The 14,643-nt window shown below is 28.9% G+C and overlaps 4 protein-coding genes across 8 annotated transcripts; 3 read left to right on the forward strand and 1 right to left on the reverse strand.

Annotated features, from left to right (window-relative positions):
- The first annotated feature begins 51 nt into the window (after positions 1-51).
- LOC105432202 (uncharacterized) lies at positions 52-2,797 on the forward strand. Its single transcript, XM_011646894.3, has 7 exons — positions 52-273; positions 371-496; positions 565-662; positions 783-954; positions 1,054-1,307; positions 1,374-1,923; positions 2,091-2,797. Exons 1-7 carry the CDS (start codon positions 210-212, stop codon positions 2,522-2,524), a joined length of 1,698 nt encoding a protein of 565 aa, XP_011645196.2. The 5' UTR covers positions 52-209; the 3' UTR covers positions 2,525-2,797.
- Positions 2,798-3,541: 744 nt separating this feature from the next.
- On the forward strand, positions 3,542-10,133 carry LOC105432203 (double-stranded RNA-specific editase 1). Of its 4 annotated transcripts, none has more exons than XM_011646899.3 (6): positions 3,542-3,821; positions 4,241-4,287; positions 6,441-6,954; positions 7,489-7,658; positions 7,868-8,405; positions 8,498-10,133. In XM_011646899.3, the coding sequence occupies exons 1-6, from the start codon at positions 3,782-3,784 to the stop codon at positions 8,608-8,610; spliced, it is 1,422 nt and encodes a 473-aa protein (XP_011645201.2). In that variant the 5' UTR covers positions 3,542-3,781; the 3' UTR covers positions 8,611-10,133. The 4 variants fall into 4 exon arrangements, with proteins under 4 accessions (XP_011645201.2, XP_011645198.2, XP_011645197.2 ...); XM_011646896.3 differs by having other exon boundaries at positions 3,543-3,821; positions 6,339-6,954; XM_011646895.3 differs by lacking the exon at positions 3,542-3,821 and adding an exon at positions 3,942-4,093 and having other exon boundaries at positions 6,339-6,954.
- Positions 10,134-10,453: 320 nt separating this feature from the next.
- LOC105432204 (intraflagellar transport protein 22 homolog) lies at positions 10,454-11,817 on the forward strand. Its single transcript, XM_011646901.3, has 4 exons — positions 10,454-10,760; positions 11,024-11,193; positions 11,264-11,463; positions 11,590-11,817. The coding sequence occupies exons 1-4, from the start codon at positions 10,722-10,724 to the stop codon at positions 11,751-11,753; spliced, it is 573 nt and encodes a 190-aa protein (XP_011645203.2). The 5' UTR covers positions 10,454-10,721; the 3' UTR covers positions 11,754-11,817.
- Ppat-Dpck (Bifunctional Phosphopantetheine adenylyltransferase - Dephospho-CoA kinase) lies at positions 11,724-14,501 on the reverse strand. 2 transcript variants are annotated; one of them, XM_011646903.3, is made up of 6 exons: positions 14,272-14,501; positions 13,438-14,072; positions 12,942-13,285; positions 12,552-12,803; positions 12,303-12,485; positions 11,724-12,147 (listed from the first exon to the last, which is right to left on the reverse strand). In XM_011646903.3, exons 2-6 carry the CDS (start codon positions 14,024-14,026, stop codon positions 11,929-11,931), a joined length of 1,587 nt encoding a protein of 528 aa, XP_011645205.2. In that variant the 5' UTR covers positions 14,027-14,072; positions 14,272-14,501; the 3' UTR covers positions 11,724-11,928. The 2 variants fall into 2 exon arrangements, with proteins under 2 accessions (XP_011645205.2, XP_011645204.2); XM_011646902.3 differs by having other exon boundaries at positions 14,147-14,501.
- Between the last annotated feature and the right edge of the window lie 142 nt (positions 14,502-14,643).

A 14,643-nucleotide genomic window follows, 5' to 3' on the forward strand; every position in this document is an offset into this window, starting at 1 on the left:
AACGATAAACTCGAGTGCAAGAAGTGTAAGCAATGCGAACAGATCTTTCATCTGTTAGTTTTCAAATCGATGACCAATCCACTACTGTGCGGCTAGAGATATTGCTATTCTTTTTAAGTTGACATAAGTGCTGGAATTTTGCAAAAATTAGTTTAACTGTTATTGTTACCTTGGATTATATCACAAGAAGAAGAAAAATTGTGTGAAAAATGGGGCGTCGTTCGATCAACACCACAAAAAGTGGCAAATACATGAATCCCACTGATCAAGCACGTTAGTATCTAAAAACATAACCAAGCACATCTTGCACATCAAAGATTATCATCAATTGAAAGATTATGTGATATTTAATTGATTTTTCTTTTATTAGGAAAGGAAGCGCGTAAAAAGGAACTGAAAAAGAATAAGAAGCAACGGCAATTAGTAAGAGCGGCTGTTTTGAAAGGCAAAGATCCGGCGCAGATTATTGAAGAAATGGAGAAAATCGATCAGATGGGTTAGCGAAAACATTTTAGAACGCAGCACGTATATTGCAATTTTGTAACTTTTTTCTTTATTTTATAGAATATAATGTAATGCAACCACCTCCCTTGAATGAGAAAGTTTTGAAGGACAAACGAAAGAAACTCAAGGAAACCTTAGACCGAGTCTTAAAAATGTATGTAAGTATGTAAATAGTATAATCATAAATTTTCTTCATTGAAATATTGGTAAGCTTATGATGAAATTGACAATTAAATGTTACTGTGACATAATCAGCATATCATCTCTTTGCCTTCTAGGCAAAAGATGATCAAGAAAAATGGGCAGAATTAAAAGAGCAATTGATACAATATGAACGTAGAAGAATAGACTTAGTTTCCTATTTTGAAGCTGTACGACATGCACAACAAGTACAAGTTGATGAAATTCCATTACCATCAGCTGCCAATGACATATCTAGAATATATCCAGGTAAATGTATTGTTAGACTTTAAAATGCTAATGCAATTAATACAAGTTTTATATAGTGTAATTTTATAATTCACTGTTATTCAATACAAATTTTTCCAGGTTCTTTGACATCACAGATTCCATTACCAGACATGCCGCAGCCACCTGTACATGTATATCCACCTCATCCTCATTATATATCACAACACCATACTATAATGAATATTCCTGTACCACCAAGCATCTTAAAAAAGACCAGTGCATATACAACTACTCCATCTGTACCTACATTGGCACCCAATAAAGAGCCACCTGGTGTACCACCCTTTCCACCTCCTGAATTGTCAAGTGATGATGAAGATACAGTTGAAAATGTATGTCAGCAATTATTCTTTGTTTTACCATAAAAGAAACAATTTTAATATTTGTGTAATTAATAGGTGAAAGATCCACCAGCAAAATCAAGAACAATACGATTTGCCGATGACAAGGAGGACAATAAACAAGAATCAGAAAACAAGGAAAAAGATGTGGAAAAAGAAAAAGAGAAAGAGAAAGATAGGGATATAGCAAAAGTCAAACCGACCACCTTGCAACAAAAAATGTTGGTGATGGCGGGACAAGATATTGATCAGTTTATGAGAGAAATGGAAGTCGTTCATAAGAAGAGAGAGACCGAACGTGCTCAAGATCTTAACGCGCGATTGTCATTGCTTGATGCGGAGAGCGAATCAAATGTTAAATCGAGTAACAATAAATCTAATAGTAAAGGAGAAGATGAAGAAATAGAACCGCCCGGAGCATCGGAACATCTGTCCGGGCATGGACAGCATACATCACATCCCCATACTCAGCACTCACAACAACACAACACAATGCCACCAATGGGCATGCCACCTCCACCTCTGCTTTATAGACCACCCCCGCCTCCGTTACATCTCAGAATGCCACCACCGCCGCCACCTCGCATTGGACTTCGATTGCCACCTGGTGAGATTAAAATTTCTTCTTTGCATCCTATTTGTGAATCTCATTGAAATCAAGAACTTTTGACAGAAATTTGACTTTTACATTTAATTTTACATATAAATTTAATTTTTAATCATAATATGTTTAAATATATAGAAAAAATAATATAGAGTACGATCATTTTACAGGTCCACCGCCCGGAATGCCGAGAATATTAAGACCTGGACCTCCGAGTATACCTAGATTGCCGCCGCCGCAAATGCAGATGTCGAATATATCGAATATAACGAATCCTCAAATGCAAACACAGCCCGGAACTACTACACAACCTAAAACACCTAATGTCCTTTCTGCAGCGCCACAGTTAATTAATAGGAAAGATAAAGATGGCAAAAGTACTACCACTATCGAAGCAAAACCACAGATCAGGAACCTGGCTGCTGACGTTACGAGATTTTTGCCGACGTCTTTACGAGTGAAAAGAGACGATAAAAAGAAATCTAATAATGTCTCTAGGATTACTGAAAGGTTACCAGAAACGCAACCACTCAGAACAGCACAACCTAAGACAAAGGATGATGCGTACATGCAATTTATGCAAGAAATGGAAGGATTACTCTGAATATGGAAAAGTGTATGCTTTATGGATTGGAATCGCATCATATGGATTGCAATCATATGAATTTTGTACAATATACAATGAGATTTATGGATATGATCTTTTCGTTGTCATTTAATGTCATCTATATTTTCATGATATCTATAATCTTCAAATATTAAAAAATATTAAATCAATTCAGAATTCTAATTAAAAAGCAAATAAACTATTAGAATTATATTTATAAACAATTATATGTATATAAATGTAACAATAATGAATTTTATTATTTTAACATTTCTTTTGAATTTCTTATTTCTCTTAACGAAAAAGAATTTGCAAAAATCTTTATAATTCAGCATATAAGGTATGTTTTTCCCTTTTTAAATAAGGATGTGAATGAACTTTTGCATAATTATAATCAACGCATTCAAAAATTTTGTCACGAAATTTTTAAGCGTATCGTTTAGTCGCAAGATAAAAAAATTTTGAGGATTTGAAAATTACTATCGTATAGTCAATCAACATGTTCACAAATTTTGTTGTACGACAAATGTAATTATGACGTTAGAAAAGAGAAAATATATTAAATATATAGTAATATTTTTTAACAAAATAATGTGCGCAATCGATAGAACAGACTTGTAAAATATAAAAAATTTACTTTTGCTTCTATAATTAATAAATAATTATATATTTAGAACTGAATTGCGCAGTAAAAATTTTGACGTTATAATTCAAGATGGTTGAAGTCAGCAGGAGTCCTGTAAAAAAAATGAATATAATAATTTTAACTGTAAATCTGAAGTATTTGTTTATTCATATATTTCTAAATTAAAAACTATTTATTATTTTTATATATAATCATATTTTACGATGTGATTAACGAAATACAAAACAAACGCACAATTGCATAATTTAATTCTAAATTGATTATAACTTTGCAACAAGTACAAATTATTTCTGATCTCTCTCTCTCTTTAAAAGCACGTTGTATATGCCGCGCGCTGAGAAATCAATATGGTGGTCTGTTCTTTCCGGCATTCCAAGGACAGCGTCACTTCCCCTTCTTACATGACACATTCGCACAAGTGCACTCGAGTATGGAGTGATATTAAATGTCCATACACGTAAGAACATAGTGTGTCGATTGGACAACTGCATGAGTTAAATGTATTGATCTCCATCGCTCTTCACGACCGATTTTGTTTTTTTTTTTACGACGCCAGTCGAGTTGGGAGAACTTTAATTGAGTGACCGCATAGCGTTTATTGCTCGAAGATGTACACACGAAGCAGGCAAAGCCAAAACTACGGCAACGGTATGATTTTAGCCATATACGAAAATTTCGGCTTCCTGACGATGTATCCCGTATATCGCGTCGCGACGACGATGATGAGTAAGCGAACAGCGATTTTCCTTGTCGGGAAGGGAAAAAAAAATCAATACCGCACATGCCGGTCGCGGAATGGCGGCCTTCCGTGGATTTTCGCGATAATGTTTGCCATGAAAACATGGCGCGACGAACGCGACAATATTTACGAAGCGAGATGTCACGATTCACCGAACACGATTACACAAAGAAACTCGACCGTACGATTTATGTACACACTTATGTACACGATTGATATATGTTTAGGAAAAGTTTTTTTTTCTTTTTTTTCTCACAGAAGAACTGATTGAATAAAATTTTCACTCGTCATTCATCGGCTTGTATTAAGAAGTCATTTGATTTTACAGGACGGAATTCGAATAATTCCCAAGGCCAAGGATCATACTCAATGCCTGTAAGTCTTCCTCTCTTTATTTTTTTTTTTATCTATGTGATAATATCTATGACTTTTTATACATGATTATATCAACATGAAGTAAAGATAAGCAGTTTATTAACAGGGTTACACTAGTTACACTAATTCTGACTTCAAAAATTTGATTATGCAATCATTAGTTTTCTATAAAGATAGAAATAGCATAGATATTACTATTATAAAATTGTTTCTAGTTATAGAAACAAAACTAGACACATGTTTTAAGAATTTTAAAAAAGATATGGAAGGATAAGATTTAAAATTATTATTATATATATATATATATGTACATATATATATATATATATATATGTGTATATGTATATAAGCATTATTATATATACTTAACCCTTAAGTATAAGTATATTTAATAAATCAGAAAATCTAGGAACTTTATTCTGATTTAAATATTTTCCATAAAATCAATCTCAATAAATGTTTCTCCATTTTACCAATCTATTTTCATATCCATTTTATTACTTTATGTAAAAATTTTACACATATACGCATACACGTAGCACATTTAACATGAATATTTTAGGACATATGATATTTATTACTGCTTAAATAAATCAATAAATTATCTTCATATCTTTTTCATACAAATATTAAGAAATAATATGATTAAAATCATATTCTTATAAAAATAGCTATCTATACTTAAGGGTTAAATTACTCAATTTTTACATATATTTTATTTTATAAAAATAATATTATATATTTTTTTAAAAAGTATAAATTGATTTAATAACTCTTATAAATATTAGAATTAATTGTGTTACTTTAAAAGCTAAAGAACAGCAATTGTTAACTTTGAATTATTAAATATTTTATTTATATATATAATTGATTGTATCAAACATATATTTTTTATACTCTTTAAAAATAAAAATATATTTCATGTTTCAATTTTACACAGATAAATATGGAAAATATATTAATAAAATTTATTATTAGATTAAAATATTTGAAAAAGTATTTGCTATTATTTGATGAAATATTGTTACAAAATTTTTTAATCTTACAATATATTTATTATTTTTATTTTAATATATATATATATATATATATATATATATATATATATACACATTTTAAAAAGACACAATTATTATTATGAAAGTTTATTTAGTTTACTAATATAAAAATTTATATTAAATAATTTAAATTTTAATGTTTTAAATAAAGAAAATTAAATTGTTACATCAAAAACAATTCTTATATAAATAAGACTAAATATTATATAAATTACAAGTATTTTTAAATGATGATTTAAAATATTGATTGTTCAAGAAACTGAACGATATAATAACAGACTTGTTTTTGTACGTAATTCAAATTCCATATGCTGTTGACAAGATTTCCACTTGCATGTACTAATTAGTGGTCCCTACTGTCCCCTTCCCTGCAACGCAGGTACTAGTAGCTATACAACAATACCGAGGAGGTGCATTCGACCAAAGACTAGGTCGTCTGTTACCTACATAGCATACCCTACCGTAGGCCATTCTTGGTAGTTCGTGCTGAACTCGTGCCTAAGCAAATTTCATTATCGTAGAAATGCTACGTTATTGTAAGCATCTATTTGCATCAATCAAGCAGATGCTTGATTCTTTAACTTTAATTAGATCGGATGAGATTACATGGATTACATTTTATAATATGTATCGAAATTACTACATAATAATTTACTACATAATATTATAACTAACTTATAACTAATTTTACTCGTGTTTTTATCTTTTAAAATATATTTCAAACAAGAAAAAAGAACGTGATTTCTTTCGGAATTTTCTATAAACAGTATACTATTCTATAAACATTATATAATGTTGTTTATTAATAGCTATTTTTAATTCCACAAACTCAGCTCAGTCATGAGTAAAGAGACGTTGGCCACAGTAAAGGTAATGGTTGGTATGAGCTATGGGGTAGCATTTAATTATTTTAACATACGATACTAGAACTTGGTGGGGTAGCACAACCGTAGAGGTTCCTTGTGTAGCGGCGACCCACCCTATGTTTTACAGTATAATACACAAGGAAGTTATCCAGCGTCGCAATCTACATCAAATCAACAAAGCAATTATAAACAAGACAACGTACAAAACTCACAAGGATTCAAATCACAGCAGCAACAACAACAACAACAACCAGCACAAATGTCAGCAGCTGCTTCTCCACGGCCTTTGCCAACCGTAGCACCTACGCAACAAATGAAACAACTTCAGAAACCCCAACAACAGCTACAGCAACAACAAGGACAGCAAAAGTTGCAGCAATTGCAACAGCAACAACTGCAGCAGCAGATATTACAGATGCAGCAGCAACAGCAGCAGCAGCAACAACAACAACAACAACAACAACCATCATCATCACCGCAACAAATGATACAACAACAAGTACAACAGCAATCACAACAGCAGCAGGCACCATTGCCACAACGATTAAAGCCAATCTTAAAGCAGAGTACAACTGTTGCACAAACTGTTCCTGTAACCTCTCAGCCTTCCATGTCTCCTACAATATCTGCTCCAAGCTCTACTAATAATAATTCTGATGTTATGGATGACAGTGTAAAGCTCGAAAATACAGATGTTGAAATGCAGGATGCCCAACCGAGATGGCGAAGGAAGGTACCTGGATGTAAGTAGCTTAGAAATTAAACTTAGAAACTTAGAAAATTTTAGAAACTTTTGTACAATTTTATAAAATTACAATTTGGATATGGAAGTGTATAACAAAAACATATAATTCTATTTTAATTAAAGTAATCAATAACTTTTAATTAGTCGATAATATTTTAAACATTATTGCATATAAATTTATTATAGAAATAATTAGAAATCTTATAAAGTATAGAAAAATAAATAATTAAAAATATTTATAAAAATAAAGTTTTTGTAATTAAAGAAATAATTGTAACAACATTATTGTGTTTATATTCAGGGTTCATATACAAGATTTAATTCTTTTCTTTTTTTTTTTCCTTTTTTTTATGATGACATTTCACTGCGCAAATTTGAAGATTCAGGAGTATTGAATGCTCTCGATACAATTATAGTATCAAGCCTAGACTCTCCTGTAATCAGTGTGAATTGTTTCACTGATATATAAAATAGATTCTAATTATTCATATTGTATTATATTTATATACTATTAACATAATTATTTTTGTAGTTAAAGTAAATAAAAAATTAAAGCGTCTTCGTATGAATCAACGTCTAAGAAAAACTTTACAACCCAAAAATGCAATCATGGTATTAAACGAAATGAAAGCTGGAGTCCAATTCACGTTTCCTGAAACACAAGGACCTATGCCAAACTCACTTTATCTTGTTCATGCTGAGGTAATTATTTTGTTACTTTAATTAAAATTTATAATTGTGTAAATATTGATTATAATATTTATGTTTCTTTAAGTATATATTATGTAATATTTAAGACTTTGACTCTCTCGCTTCTGACATAATTTTATGGCTGTGGCAAGAAAACCGAACCTTAATACAATCATTTTACATCAAATTTTTTTTTATAAAATGCTTAATACAATTTATAGCTTGATGGTAAAACTTATGTTGGACAAGGACTATCTAAACCACTTGCTCGTCAAAATGCAGCTGAAAATGCATTGAAAGCTTTATTACTTGAAAAAATGACAGCAGCATCAATGAAAGCGCGCATAGATGCTGAATCTGATGGACAAACTAATTCATCTTCGGATGGAATGAAGGAAGAAAATAATGACGATAACAATGCTATGGACACGAGTACTGAAGACGAAATTCCATGGAGTTCACTGGCCAGTTTTGCACTTTATAAACTTTTCCTTGAATGGCACAATCAGGGAACATCAGTTCCAGTTCCACGACCTGGTTTACCAACTGCTAAAGGAACCAAGAAAGATAGTCCTAATGCTATCAAAACTCCGACTCAAAAAGAACTTCCGCCTAATCCTACGACCATACATCCAGTTATGTTATTGAATCAAATGAGACCTGGACTAACATATGTTGAACTTAGCCGTGTCGGTAATCCACCAAATACAATGTTTACTCTGGCCGTTGAAATTGGCGGAGTTGAATATTCAGGAACAGGTACATATATATATATATATATCTCTTATGAATAATTATTATATTGAATAAGAATATTTTCAATGTTATTAATAACAAATTTTATCATCTAGCTAAAAACAAGAAAGATGCAAAGAAGGCGGCAGCTAAAGCAGCATTATTAGCATTATACAACTTAACTTATCCTGAAGATGTCAACAAACAGGATTTAATGGCAATTGGTTAAGATAAACAATATGTTCAATACAAATTTTTAAAAATATGACATTGTTTTTTTTTATTAATCTTTATCCACAAAGTATTAATAATTATTTTTTAATGATTGGTGATACTTGCTTATATAGGCATATTGATAATCTTGAATTTTTCACAAAATTCTTTTGCAATTTATCTTTATGCTAATGATATGCAATGAATATATACACATAACAAAATTATGTATTTTTTTATTATATATTAAAATATAGATGCATTAATCAATTCACAAATCAAATAGAATGTATAACAGTTTAATATAACCTAATTTCTTGTAACATTATCTTTTCTGTATATTATATTGATTTTTATAAATAAAAATAATTTGTGCAAAATATACATATAGGATATTTTAAAAAACCATTCAATATTTATATGAATGGTAGATAGTACATACCATATTGAATAAAAAAACTTAGTAAATATATAATATAGGTCAGAAGCTCAATCATTTTTGAGATATAAACATTTTTGTATGTAGCATCATAATTGACTTCTATATGTCGTATGAGAGAAAGATAATCTGTCTAAATCTTCGTCTCGATATTTACAGAAGATTTTTTCGTTTCCATACACGCTTGGCGGAGCCAAGCAATATTCTTGCAGTCATAAACTTTCTCGAAAAGTCTAGCTCTGTCGAACTGTTTAACAAGCATGTTGGACTCAGTTTCATAATTTTTTAAGTCATTTATTGGCGAAAAATACACTACATTTAGATAAACATCGTGTACGTGACATAGAAATCAGTAAGTCAATCATGATGCTACATACAAAAATGTTTATACTTCAGAAATGGTTGAGCTTTCAACCTATACGAGCTAAGATTTTTTTACTCGGTATGGTATGTGCTATCTATTATATAAATATTGAATAATTTTTTTGAACATCCTATATAAAAAATTTATAATTGATATATAATTAAAAATATTAAAAATATTAATATTAAATGATATATAATTAAAAATATTAAAAATATTAATATTAAAAATTGTATTTTTTATTTTATATACTTGATTTATATATAATTTATTTTTTTTTTATACAATACATTTTGTACATACATAGAAAAGATAATATTGTAAGAAGTTAAATATATTAAGACTGTACAATTTCTTTGCCACTTTTTTTAATATCAATCATGTGTATATACAAAATATAAATAATTGATAATTGATTGGTGAAAATGGCTAATAAAATATCTAAAATTGATTGTAACTTACCATGTTTAAAATATTCTTTAGTAATACTGTAATATAAAATAATTTCATATAAAATTTAAAAGAAAAATTTCTTATAAGCAATTTACATTATGATAGCAAATTGTATTTCACAATGTAATAAGTAAATAGCCATAAACAAGTTACAATTTTTGTTATTATCATGTGTTAATTACTATAATGATAATAGTTATGTAATTCGTTATATTAGTGTTAAAATCACAGTAATGTAATAAATGTATTAGCGTATTCAATAAAATCATGACTTTACAAACGACATATGTTCATTTTTGTATACATATTTTATAAGACATTTTTTAATATTTATGTTCAAATGAATTCTTTAACAAGATATTAATATAAAATCGTGATATATGATATAGATTAAGGAACATCTTGTATGTTATCTTAATGAAGGTTACCAATTTTTAATTCTATTTTATGTTAAGAAAAACTGAGATCACACATTTTTACCGGGATAATGTGTGATGTAATGTTTTGGTGTGTGTGTATGTGTATGTGTGTGTGTGTGTGTGTGTGTGTGTGTGTGGGTGTGGGTGTGGGTGTGGGTGTGGTGTGTGCGCGTGTACACTACAGTATGAAAATTCCTCTTTACTTGTTGTGTGTATGTATGCGTGCGTGAAATCTTGAAATTTTTTTATATATATTCAATACATTTTATAATCGATATATTTAAAAATCGCAAATTATTTAAGTCTGTGATTTCCTAGTCATATTGTGTATGCAAACTGAGATAACGGTCGTTATAGCAACAATTACCAAACAATAATGCGTTCTATATTGTTGTGTATGCTCATCAGGTGCAATGGAATGTTGATATCTTTGCAACAACTATTATCAAATAATGCATACATTAAAATTGGTAATGATAGGACCGACTGAGGTAAAAATATCTATTGATTAAATGAATATTTAAAAGAGGATATAAAATATTTTTAATCTGAAGTCAGATTATGCTAAAATAATGCATAAACTGAATGATTGTGTATATGTGTGTATATATATATATATATATATACATACATATATATATATATATATATATATATAATTTATTTTATTATAATTTATTTTATTATTATATATATATATATATATATATATATATACATATATATATATATATATATATACATATTTATTTAGAGCGGAAAGACCACGATAGCAAATTTTCTAGCAGATGCTACGGAAATTCCATATGACTATCGTCCAACTCAAGGTGTTCGAATTCTAGAATTTGAAATAAATGATATGGAAGTGAATAACGAACGCATACCGAAAGACATCGAGTTGTGGGACTGCAGTGGAAATCACAAGTAGAAAATATATATATGCTTCCACACAAATGAATTTTATACGAAATATATGGCAAAAAATGTTTAACAGATTCAAAAATTGCTGGTCAGCTGTACGTAAAGACGCACATGGCGTGATACTTGTATATAGCGCAAAAATACAGGATTCTTCGAAAAAGTTGAAAGAATTTTACGATTATTTCGTTAATGGAGCCAAGTTGGGACCAAACAATTGTGTAATATTTTTCTTTGATCCTGATAATTCTGCATCAAACGCGCCGAAAATTATTTGTAAGTATTCTAATAGTAATAAATCCCAAATTTTTAACTTTTAATTAAATAATATTTGTCTATTTCCCAAATAGCATAAAAAAAATCTGATATATAAATTAATCTTTATATTGTTTTTGTTTAAAGCATCTAGCTTTGCTAATGTTTCTCATGTCAAGTGTAATGTGGATGATAGCGGTGATAAATTAAAAGCTGATTTTCGATTGTTTCTAAGTGCCCTAATGACAAAACTGCATGAAAACAAAGAAGAAAAACTAATATTGAGTGATAATATATTATTTGCTAAATAATATGTTTATTTATTTTATAGCAATTGTATAAATAATAAAAAATAGGATTCTTTTATTACCAATATCTGTCCCTGTATTATAATTATTTATATAAACAAAAATGCATTATTTATATTTTTCTCATTAATATAACAATATTCTAATTATAAATTGTATAATACAAAATAATTGAATGTTATATATGAGAACAAATTGTTTCTTGTTTCTTATTCAAATCTTTTATTAGTTCTCTCCATGCTCTTTCCACTTGTATTAACGTTTCTTCATGACTCCATGAAGTACATATAACAACATTGGCTTCCTTAACTTGTTCTGTATTACTTGGTTGCATATCAATTCGTAATTTTGCTGCTTTTTCAGATAATCCATTTCTATCCATAACTCGTTTTATAGCCTATAAATATGTTTAATATAAATGAATAAAAAAATTCAGCTTATATAATTATAAATATATTCCATGCATATCTAAACATAAAATAAACAATATAGAATAATCATTACATATACATATATGTAAAATATTTATTTATAAGACAAAAAGACCTCAACCTCATTTTGTGGAATAATACAAGTCCAAATTTCACTACATTCATTCTGCCATTTAGCTTGAATTAAAATTGCTGCTTCCAATACAATAATATCATAACCCTTGGAATTAAGATTTTCTATTTCTATTTTAGCTGCTTGCAGAAGTAAAGGCCAAATTAATTTATTTAATTTTTCCAATTGTTCCTATATAAAATATATATTTTTATCAAATCATATATAATAATAATTTATATAACATTAAATATATACTTTGTCATTAAACACTATGTCACCAAGCATTTTTCTATTTATAAATCCATCGGAATTGAGAATAGAAGAACCAAAATGTTCAACTATTTTATGAAAGCAATCTTTCCCAGGCAAATATAAATCGTGTGCTAACTTATCACAATTTACAAGACCAGCGCCGAGTTGTTGCATTTTTTTAGCAACTGAAGATTTTCCACTTGCGATACCACCCGTCAAACCAATAATATAAGGTCTTATCATCCTATTTTCTCTCTAATAAAAAAAATAAATTATTAATCAATGTATATATCAAAATGCATTTATATAGAATTATACATAAAAAATCTTAAATAATAAACGTTATAATTTTTATGTATCATATAAATGCAATACTCAGTAGATGAAACCTACAGGAGGTTGAATCCTCGTGCCAAGTAAACGCATTCTATGATTGCTAGAACTAATTTTAGCCTCTTCATGTTCATTATGGCCCTCATCAATAGCTAATTCTACTGTATGGATGTCTAATTTGTTTAAATTTTTTTGTAAACGTAATTCATTGACTTTATCACCCCCACGTCTTGTTTCTTGGCTCACAACAAGCATCTCCAATGATGGATCCTCTTTAGTAGGTCCATACATATCATTGATAGGAATGATATTATATGTTATTGACGAATCTACATCTTTTAAAAACTCTTTGACTGCTTTTATTCTCTGCGTACATGGTTGTATAAGTTCCCACAGTATTTTACCTGCAAAATGTTTGTTAAATTTATTATACCACTTTATAATGATATTTATTAAATCATTTCATAATTTTTATCTAAATCATTTTAAATATTATATTGTAAATTTATAGTAAATTAATTTAAATTTATCAAAATGAATTATAAGAATTTGTTACCAGAAAGCATATTTGTATCTGTTACACCAACAGTAAGTTTTTCTGTACAACGCAGAGCAGCCTCACTTAATAAGATTTTGTGACCATTGTGCAACCTATCAAATGTGCCACCTAATACCACATTCTTGTAAGTTTTTATATTCTGAATGTCATGTTCTATATTCTTGCAATAATTTGGATCTGAACTATGATTATAATTAACAAAGCTATAGTCCAGCGATTTATTGACTAAATGATCCTGAATGAATGTATCAGCCTGTTCTTTACTGCACTTCTGATCGAAGATCACCACTTCTATAGGTTTTTTGGTGTTTATAATAGATCTATCAGAATGTTTTAAGTTGGTCAACAAAACACGAATATCAATGCAAGAGGCAATAGGAGAAGTATTTATATATATGTCAACAATTTTTTTAGAATATTCAGGGCCTTTCCCACGTTGCAACGTGGCAGTATTATAACTTCCTGCAAAAATATTTTCTGGAAGATATTGGATATACAATGTTTTTAAAACGTGCCTCTGAATTACACATAGCAATCGTTTCATTTTTGCAGGATTTGTTAAAACTAATAGGCCAGTGTTTGCCATGTCGGAGCAGATATATTAAAATTATTTCAATTTCGAGAATGATTCTCTGTAATATTTTAATTTGCGATTAATTCATTAATTCTCTTACAAATAATATCCAGAAAATTATAATCACTTTACTTTTTTCTAAACTTGATTCTAATTTTAGGGTAGAGTTTTTGTTTATCTATCTTATCTATTTTATCTCTATTTCATCTCTCTTATCGTACGTTGTATGACATAGCGATTATTGAAATCAAATTTACCAAGTATCTTAATGAACATTATCAAACAGATAGTGACAGATTGAATCAGAGATTAGAAAACAAAAGATCTGTTCTTTATAGCTGAATTAGTGTACACTCTTTGTGCTTAAAATAAACAGATGTATGTTTAATGAAAGTGAAAAAAGATTTTAATACAGTCCAATGCAATGTTAAAAGATAAACTTAAAGATAATAAATTATCAATGAAAAGTCTGTTTTTCATATCTGAACTAGTGTACTTGCTGTACTTAAAATGAAAAAGCTATATATATTTGGAAGTTGGCGAAAACGAGAAAGAAAAATATTTGACGAATCATAGTCGAAGAATAGGAGAATAATCGACTATGATTGGTTAATTTTTTTATGGCTTAA

This window comes from Pogonomyrmex barbatus, unplaced genomic scaffold (assembly GCF_055798465.1).
Source record: "Pogonomyrmex barbatus isolate J1 unplaced genomic scaffold, ASM5579846v1 scaffold8, whole genome shotgun sequence".
NCBI lineage: Eukaryota > Metazoa > Arthropoda > Insecta > Hymenoptera > Formicidae > Pogonomyrmex > Pogonomyrmex barbatus.

Coding starts and splice junctions, on each gene's coding strand:
- Ppat-Dpck (XM_011646903.3), bottom strand. CDS start 14,026: ATGGCAAACACTGGCCTATTAGTTTTAACAAATCCTGCAAAAATGAAA. Junction 13,286..13,437: donor AGATACAAATATGCTTTCTG/GTAACAAATTCT, acceptor AACATTTTGCAG/GTAAAATACTGTGGGAACTT. Junction 12,804..12,941: donor GCACGAGGATTCAACCTCCT/GTAGGTTTCATC, acceptor TTTTTTTATTAG/AGAGAAAATAGGATGATAAG.
- LOC105432204 (XM_011646901.3), top strand. CDS start 10,722: ATGCATACATTAAAATTGGTAATGATAGGACCGACTGAG. Junction 10,761..11,023: donor TAATGATAGGACCGACTGAG/GTAAAAATATCT, acceptor ATATTTATTTAG/AGCGGAAAGACCACGATAGC. Junction 11,464..11,589: donor AAACGCGCCGAAAATTATTT/GTAAGTATTCTA, acceptor TTTTGTTTAAAG/CATCTAGCTTTGCTAATGTT.
- LOC105432202 (XM_011646894.3), top strand. CDS start 210: ATGGGGCGTCGTTCGATCAACACCACAAAAAGTGGCAAATACATGAAT. Junction 663..782: donor ACCGAGTCTTAAAAATGTAT/GTAAGTATGTAA, acceptor TTTGCCTTCTAG/GCAAAAGATGATCAAGAAAA. Junction 955..1,053: donor CATATCTAGAATATATCCAG/GTAAATGTATTG, acceptor AAATTTTTCCAG/GTTCTTTGACATCACAGATT.
- LOC105432203 (XM_011646895.3), top strand. CDS start 3,955: ATGCCGGTCGCGGAATGGCGGCCTTCCGTGGATTTTCGCGATAATGTT. Junction 4,288..6,338: donor AAGGATCATACTCAATGCCT/GTAAGTCTTCCT, acceptor TATGTTTTACAG/TATAATACACAAGGAAGTTA. Junction 6,955..7,488: donor GCGAAGGAAGGTACCTGGAT/GTAAGTAGCTTA, acceptor TTATTTTTGTAG/TTAAAGTAAATAAAAAATTA.